The sequence below is a fragment of the Gobio gobio genome (assembly GCF_949357685.1).
Source record: "Gobio gobio genome assembly, chromosome: 24".
Classification (NCBI taxonomy): domain Eukaryota; kingdom Metazoa; phylum Chordata; class Actinopteri; order Cypriniformes; family Gobionidae; genus Gobio; species Gobio gobio.
Genome location: NC_137120.1, coordinates 8309888 through 8318633, shown reverse-complemented (window position 1 = coordinate 8318633; position 8746 = coordinate 8309888). Strand labels below are relative to the sequence as shown.

The 8746-nt window shown below is 36.9% G+C and overlaps 1 protein-coding gene across 1 annotated transcript; it reads left to right on the top strand.

The window, feature by feature from the left end:
* Positions 1-1521: 1521 nt before the first annotated feature.
* Positions 1522-6301, top strand: LOC307120310 (uncharacterized protein). The gene is made up of 6 exons (XM_079807294.1): positions 1522-1701; positions 2765-3163; positions 3453-3524; positions 5533-5640; positions 5727-5777; positions 6216-6301. The coding sequence occupies exons 1-5, from the start codon at positions 1656-1658 to the stop codon at positions 5768-5770; spliced, it is 669 nt and encodes a 222-aa protein (XP_079663420.1). The 5' UTR covers positions 1522-1655; the 3' UTR covers positions 5771-5777; positions 6216-6301.
* The last annotated feature ends 2445 nt before the right edge of the window (positions 6302-8746 follow it).

Sequence of the window (8746 nt, the reverse complement as noted above, 5' to 3'; positions counted from 1 at the left end):
ATGCACTATGGGAAGTACTAATGTACTTTGCATGTAAATGTGATGTAAGGTGCTTTGGATAAATGTATCTGCTGAATGCATAGGTGTAAATGCATCATCACACACATTCACAGGATAAAGTTGCTTCATGAATTGCATCCTAATTCAGTCCATTACAGTTTGTGCAATGCTCATATTTTCATTTTGGCGAGCTTCCTGCCAGAAAACCTGTCAGCACTTCCTTTGTTCTCTTACAGCCGTTTGACTGGTTCTGACAGTATATATACATTATTCCTTTTCTCTCTCTTTCTTGTGTACTTTGCTGCATGGCCACATGTTATTTTCAAGAATAAAGTCATAAATCCAGTTGAAGCTATAACAGCGCCATCTGCTGGAGTAATCCTGCATGTTTCCTTTTGGATTTTTTTGTTCTTACAAGGGTTTTTGTAAAAATGACCCCTGGCACAAACACAAACACCACACACACACATACACACACACACACACACACACACACACACACACACACACACACACACACACACACACACACACACACACACACACACACACACACACACACACACACACACACACACACACACACACACACACACACACACACAGGGTGGTTTTGTGAAATGTGGGGACATTCCCTTACGAAACAAAAATATATTGCAGTATATTGGAAAATATAATGTAATACATATAAGGCGATATATTCCCATATATGGGATTTAATATTTATATTTTCCAATATATTGCAATATATTGAAAGCGGCAATCATTTGTATATTTTGCAATATACTGCAATATATTACATATATTGTATATATGTACCATCAATATATTAACAATATATTATAATATATTTCAAGTAATATATTGGTAAATATATTTTCCTTTCGTAAGGGTTCCATAGGCGTAATGGTTTTTATACCGTACAAACCTTATTTTCTATCCCCTTTCACTACCCCTAAACCTACCCATCACAGGAAACTGCACAGTTTACTTTAAGTGAAACAAAAACCTCATTCTGTATGATTTATAAGCATTTTGAAAAGTGAGGACATGGGGAACGTCCTCATATTTCACCCTCTTTTTGTAATACCTGTCATACCCATGTCATTATACACATTTGTGTCCTGATATTTCACAAAAACATGCCCACAAAACAATGACAAGTAAAAAAAATATACGATAAAGTAGAACAAATCTTTATTGATAAATAACTGAAAACGAAACTTAGTTTGACACCCACCACGTGACTTTCAGAGAAACGATACACAAGCCTGGAAACGAAAGTAAATAAAACCACCAAACAAACTGAGGTGGTAAGATGTTTTTTCAGCAGGGATAACGAATCCAAGATATTCCAACATATTCACTTAAAATCATGACTGGTCAAAGGTGTATTGTAAATATCTTACTTAATTGTGACATGCATGCGTGCATCATGATAGCTACAACACTCTGCAACCACGCCTACTTAAGAACTAAAAGCACAATTGGTTTACTATCGCTTTCAGTAGGCTAGGCTACCAGGAACATCGCAGCCAAGGTGTAGCTACTGCAGCATATCCTTGAAAAATGCAGAAAACGGGAGCAGCAAATTCAAGATTCGATTAAATTGATTTCTCGGACGAACAAAGATTAAAAAAAAAATAATAATAATAATGGAAGGCTATTTTGTGTTCACTCTGTTTGTTTTCCTCGTGCATGGTAAGTCACTTGACTTTGTAGTTTCAACTTTGCATTGACAGGCGTGAATTAAAAATGTGCACCTTTATGTGACAGTAGCAAGTCGGTTTGGACGAATGTTTTTTACAATTGCGAGTTTATATCTTGCAATACCGACTGTATTACTCAGTTGCAAGTTATATCACAGAATTCTTAGGAGAAATGTCAGAATTCGACGTATTTTTTTTTTTTCATTCCGTGGCGGAAACAAGCACGCATGATTGTTGCTGTTGATCATCACGCGATTTTCTGAGAACCGATACTGCCTCGAGACTGTTCATGCGCTGCGTAGCCTACTCAATACAGAATCATTTGAGCCTCTATAGCAGGGGTGTCCAATCCTGATCCGGGAGGGCCACTGTCCTGCAAAGTTTAGCTCCAACCCCAATTAAACACACCTGAACCAGCTAATCAAGGTCTTATTATGGATACTAGAAACTTCCACACAGGTGTTGAAGCAAGTAAGAGCTAAACTCTGCAGGACAGTGGCCCTCCAGGACCGAGTTTGGACACCCCTGCTCTATAGTATCACCAGTAATAAATGTTCTTCTTCACAGCTCTTTTTTTGTTTGGCGTATTGACTATTATTTGTATAACCATAACAAAACCATAGTAATACTAAAACCATGGTAAGTTCGTGGTTACCACGGAATAACTACAAGAATCATGTTGTTTTTTTCGTAGTAAAACCATTTCAAATCTTCATAAAGGACTGGTCTCCCTGAATAACCATGAGCTCAAACTCCTTTAATACCAGCAAACAGACCGGTTGGCTGTACATTATAAAACCAGCAAACAAGCTTAGGCTGTTTAAGATATTTTTCGTCAGAGATAACAAGTCCAACACATCATGGTCGGAATGGCAATATATCTTGATTGTTAACCTTTATGAGTTGACTTTAAACTGTGTCTCACCTTCAGAATTGTAGTACAGTATACAGATCTTAGCTTTCACATAATACAAAACATTGCTGTGTTGTTGAATTCCTAGTCAAATGCACACACCCACATAAGTAGGCTGATTATGGTTTATTTTTGTCTTCAGGTGTGGTTGGTGATGATTTGACAACAGTGTCGGTGATGGAGGGAGATTCAGTCACTCTAAAAACTGGTGTTACCAAAAAACAACGTGACAAGATGCTGTGGTATTTTAACGATACTCTCATTGCTCTGATCAATGGAGAGGCCAGTAAGAGTTGTTTATATGATGGTGAAGGCGGGATATTCAGCGGCAGACTGGATGTGGACTATGAGAGCGGCTCTCTGACCATCACAAACTTCATTTCTGAACACACTGGACGTTATGAAGCAAATTTCATCCAAAGCAAGAGCTCAGGCACCAGCCAAAGCTTGAACAGAAACAGCAAGTGTGACGGCACAAAAATCACCAGAAAAACCAGCAACATTGGTGACACCATAAAAACATTCAGTGTTTCTGTCAGTGGTGAGTCAGTCATTTGACCTGCAGTCAGTGACTGTGACTGTTTGAATGTTGGAATGTCTTCAGACCAGTTTATTTCATCTTTCCTTGAATATAAAACCTGCTTCAGAGCTGATTTACTGCATTTCTGATTTGGTCAAGATTAGACTGACACTGTTCAATCTTGTGAATAATTCAACATGTTAAAAATATTTTAAAAATGTATTATAACTGGTCCTAAAGGCCTCTTTTCTGCCTATATATCAAAACCAAATGTTTATTTCTTTACTAATATTCTCTTGTATTTTAACAGCGTCTCTGTCTGTTCCTGACAAAATCAATGAAGAATTATACAAGAATGGGAAGAAGGAAGTGTGTCACAGAAGTATGTTTCTCCTCCCTTCTTTTTTTATACAGTCATGTGAAAAAGTTGGTATGAGGTGTTTGTGCTGATATGCTGTGTTCGGTTTTCTGTGCATTATGGCCAAACATCTCCACTTTAGTCTCGTCTGTCCAAAGGACATTGTTCCAGAAGTCTTGTGGTTTGTTCAGATCCAGCTAAGCTATGCTGCCATGTTTTGTTTTGTTTTTAGAGAGAAGAGGCTTTCTCCTGGCAACCCTTCCAAACATGCCATACTTGCTCAGTCTTTTTCTAATTGTGCTTTGAACTTTAACATTTAACATGTTAACTGAGGCCTGTAGAGTAGAAGATGTAGCCCTTGGGTGTTTTGCGATTTCTCTGAGCTTTACACAGTCTGATCTTGGAGTGAATTTGCTGGGGCATCACCTTCAGGGAAGATTGACAATTGAACGTTTTCCACCTCTTCCTCACTGTAGAACGAAGGACTCGGAAATGGTCGTAACCCTTCCCAGATTAACAACAACTGCTTCTCTAAGATCATTACTGATGTATTTCCGCCTGGGCATTGTGTTAACACACACCGGAATGCTCCAGACCAGCAAACTGACAAAACTTCTGCTTTTATAGAGCTGATCACACTTGCTGATCATCAATTAATAAAAGTAATTTCATTATCAGTGTTGCCAAGTCCGCGGGTTGATGCGTCCCCAATTATGTGATATTATGATATTTAGCCCCGGGAATGTGAATTTTTGCAGGGAACCCTGCCAAAAAAAACACACATTTTACCCCCGAATGCAATTTTTACCGGGGAACCCCCCCCCGAAATGCGATTAGGATTGTTTTGGGCTAGTTTTGAGTAGCAATTGGGCGGCTTGTGTTGTGAAAACCTGGCAACCCTGATTATCAGCGCCTGATTGCTATGTGCCATCTAGGAAGCATACTTAGTTTTCCACACATGGCTTCTGCATTTTGGCCAATAGTTTTTTATTAAAGGGCATTTTGATTTCAGTTTTTTAACTTTAGATAGTTTGTAATGTTGCTCTTTGAGCATAAACAACATCTGCAAAGATACAACGCTCAAAGTTCAAGGGTTTTTAAGGACTACAAAAAGCGGCCACTCCTACGGTGGCCGATTTAGTCCAAGATTAACATGGCTTCCAGTTCGACCTCGTCCACATTCGACACGGTGCCATCGAGTGTTAAAACGTGAAAGGCGAAGCTTAAATTTACGGTTATGTCCCTCTTTGGCTAATGTACTTTCAAGATGGAGGGGCAACATGGCGACCCGCATTTGAACCCCTTACCCGTATGTATTTTCAATGGCATATTATAAACTTACGAGAATACTTTATTACTTGAAAGAAGTAAAAATACATTAATGAGCACATATATTTTTGAAAGAACTAAGTGTTTTTAGCTAAGAATAAACAAAAAAAGTTACACAGTGTAGCTTTAACTCATAAATTCATCAACTATCCATTCAGAAACGTCCTGTCTCATTCTGTCACTTCTTCTTAAGTCTCTCCATCATTGTCCAACTCCGGTTTGAACATAAAAGGCTGAACAGTTTCTGACATTTTCAGTGTGTGTCTGCGTGAGCCGCTAACATGAGCTCTTGAAGCTCCGCACTCTTCTTGACAGGGAGCAGCAGCTCATTTGCATTTAAAGGGACACACACAAAACGGCACATTTTTACTCACCCTCAAAAAGCGACAATTTTATCATGCTATAAAAATCACCTGTTTGGTATTTTGAGCTGAAACTTCACATAAACATTATTTTAAATCTTGTAAAAATGGGTGTTATAGGACACCTTTAAATAAATAATGATACGGTGTAATGTGTCATGTATTGTTGTTTATCTGAAGTTGTATTTCCCTAGTTTTAAGACCTGCTAAAGATTTTTTATTATGTCCTGATACGTAAACCATAGAATTCAACAAGTGTGTACTTTCTTTTTCACATGACTGGATATACAATTACTATCGTATTCACTCACACTAATGACTGTCTGTCTTCATTTGTTCAGGTCTGTCTGCAGGTCTTATAGCTGGAATAGCTGTTATTGTTGTTCTGTTGGTGTTTGTTGCTGTAGCTGCTGCTGTCATTTACTATCTCCACAGACGCTCTACAAATGGCAAGTACCACCTACAGATACTGTAGTAAGAGGACATCATCTTTATTAGGCATTTGTTTAATTGTGTGTAATTAATTTTTTTACAGCACAAGTGGAGAAAAACAAGCTTGAGCAACTGTTGAAAGTCTAAATATGAGGTAAGATGCTGCACTGTAGTCTCTTTGTAGAAAATGCCCATCAAAACTAAAATGTCTTTGGCATGTTACAACCTTCGCAATTTTTTTAAAAGATAGTTATTTATATGTTTTGCTGTAATGAGCCATTTGTAAAAATAATTCTTTGTGCCATATACTGTAATAATCAAGTGATATTTTTGAATTCACAAAGAGTGTGAAAACAGATGGTATAGTGGACACAGAGATCCGAGTTAGTCTGGGGTTACATGGAGAGACATAAATTATGTAAAATGTATATTTATATTCCCACTGACTGAGTAGAATTTATACTTATATATAAGTCATCTAACTGGATTTTTTTTTTAAACTGATTCTTATTAACTTATTACTGATGACCGATGTGTTGATTTCACTGTTAATTTCTCTCTCTTTATCTTGTGTTTCATTGTTTTCTTACAGAAGGAGAAAGACAGATGTCATGAGATGCCAAAGGGATTAGAGTATCCCAATATATATATATATATATATATATATATATATATATATATATATATATATATATATATATATATATATATATATATATATATATATATATATATATATATATATATATATATATATATATATATATATATATATATATATATATATATTGGGAAACAAAAGTTAAATGTGTCTAGAATAGTTATCCTAGTTTTCAGTGACAATGGCATCAGTTATAAACCCAGTATGAGAAATGTCCAGAGTGTTCATGTTATTAGATTAACAAAAAACCCCACAGGTGGAGTAAAATGCCTCCTCTCTGACAAAGTCATAGTTAACTGATTACAATACTACTACTATTACCACCACACCACACCATAAAATAAACTAAATTTATATAAATATTGAAGTCTTATAATATAACTAATAATTATTAATAACAAAATTATAATAGCCTATTTGAAAAATATTGTTAGCTGATGCTAACTGGCTGGCTAACTAGCTAGCTGATGCTAATGTGAGGTAATTTTTAAATATAAAGTCCAAATATTTTTATTCAACCACCTATATTACATTTGATGGAAAAACAAAGAATGTGATGTTCATAAAATGGTAACTACAGTAATTATGACAGTGGGAAGCGATGAAGGAAGCATTTTACCCCACAGACTAGGGGCCCTATTTTAACGATCTAAGTGCATGGTCTAAAGCACATGGCGCAAGTGCACTTAGGTAGTTTAACGACGGAAAAAAGGGTCGGCGCGCCCGGCGCATGGTCTAAAAGGGTTGTACCTATTCTTTTAAGCCACGTTTCCACCGCAAGAACTTTACCCAGGAACGAGGAACTTTGGGGTGGTACTCAGTGTGTTTCGACCGCAGGAACCGGGGTCTAAATGAAGAAATGGCCCTGCTCGCGAGGTAGTACTTTTTCAAAGTTCAGGAACTTTCGGTGGTGGGACTTGAGCATTGAACATGCTGATTGGTTGAGCTCACGCTGCATTTTATTTCAACCTAAAAGTCTGTTGCGGTGCATGCAATAAGAGTTGTTTGCTATTTGAATCAGCAATGGAGTTTAAAAAATACGCCCGATGGACCGACGACGAGGTTCAGGCTTTATTAAGTTTATTTGTGGAGGACGAAATCCAGTGGGCTCTGGAACGCCACGTGCAGTCCTATGTCACCGGACGAATCTTCACGGTACTTTAGACAGCGATGTAAACGCAGACAGCAGCAGGTCTGGGGGGAAAAAGAGTTACTGGGACAAATTGTTCCGGGTCATTTCTGTGGAAACGGGGCTTTAATGAGTCATGGGTGTGGCAATAGACCAATCAGAGACATTTTTGTCTTGTGTCAGATACCCTAGCTTATCTGTGCTTCGAAAGGGAGGGGTGAGCGATGGGTGATTGCAATTCACAACGTCACCACTAGATGCTGCTAAAACTTGCACACTGCACCTTTAAATAACAAGTAGTCCCTAACTACAGGCCTTCCTCTTCTCATACCATATACAACTGTGATGTTCTGCAAAACAACAAGCTTTAAAATGAGAAAATTAGATCAATAACCGTGAAATCCGTTTTCTCTCGGGTATGTTGCGAGAATAAGCTTCACCGTGAATAGACACACTCTAAAAACACTCTGTTTCAACCCATGTTTGGGTCAAATATGGACGAACCCAACCATTGGTTTAAATATTTAATAAAATAATAATAATAATAATAATAATAATGATACATTTCATTTATATAGTGTTATATAAGCTCTAAGCTCTTCACAATCAATAAACTTACATCAAAAACAGGACAATTATAAGAAACAATACAGTTTACACATCAAATATCACAGACAATCATGGAATCTGACTGAAAAATATACAAATATCTGACCAACAATGAGCAATAGTAAAAACAAAGAAAAATAGAGTAAAAAATGAGGTAACCAAAGTAGTCCCTCGTGGAGTACATCAAGAAACCCCGTGACGAACTGCATCTCGAATGCCACAGGGCCCAAACGAGTGCACGCCACGAAATCTGTCCGCAACAACCACACTATACAAACACAGTCAGTACATTTTTGGAGTAAAAACTTAAAAGTATGTGATATTTATTGTACTTAAGAATGAAAAGTATTTTTTTATATTTATATTAAACGTACTGTAATTGGAAGTACAAGTACAAAATGGCACAATGTTTATTGTAAGTTTTAAATATTAAAAATATGAATATATTAATTACACATTGATAATTTACACTCTAAAAAAAAGGTTCTCTATGGCACCAAAAATGGTAAATGGTCGTTTTAAATACCTTTTTAAATGGTTCTTTTTAACCTTTTTAAGTGCTATATAGCACCAATTTTGGTGCTTCAGTGGTTCTTCAGCGCAGTTCTTCAGAGGTTCTTCACCGGTTCTTTGACTAAGGTGCTATATAGCACTGCTACCATATACAGAACATGTTAAGATATGGTGCTATATAGCACCAAAAGTGGTTCCTCTATGATTACGA

What these genes read in the sequence shown, in the direction of transcription:
- LOC307120310 (XM_079807294.1), top strand. Translation starts at nt 1,656, where the DNA reads ATGGAAGGCTATTTTGTGTTCACTCTGTTTGTTTTCCTCGTGCATG. An exon ending in ATTCAGTGTTTCTGTCAGTG is followed by an intron (nt 3,164 to 3,452) that starts GTGAGTCAGTCA and finishes GTATTTTAACAG; the next exon opens with CGTCTCTGTCTGTTCCTGAC. An exon ending in GAAGGAAGTGTGTCACAGAA is followed by an intron (nt 3,525 to 5,532) that starts GTATGTTTCTCC and finishes TCATTTGTTCAG; the next exon opens with GTCTGTCTGCAGGTCTTATA.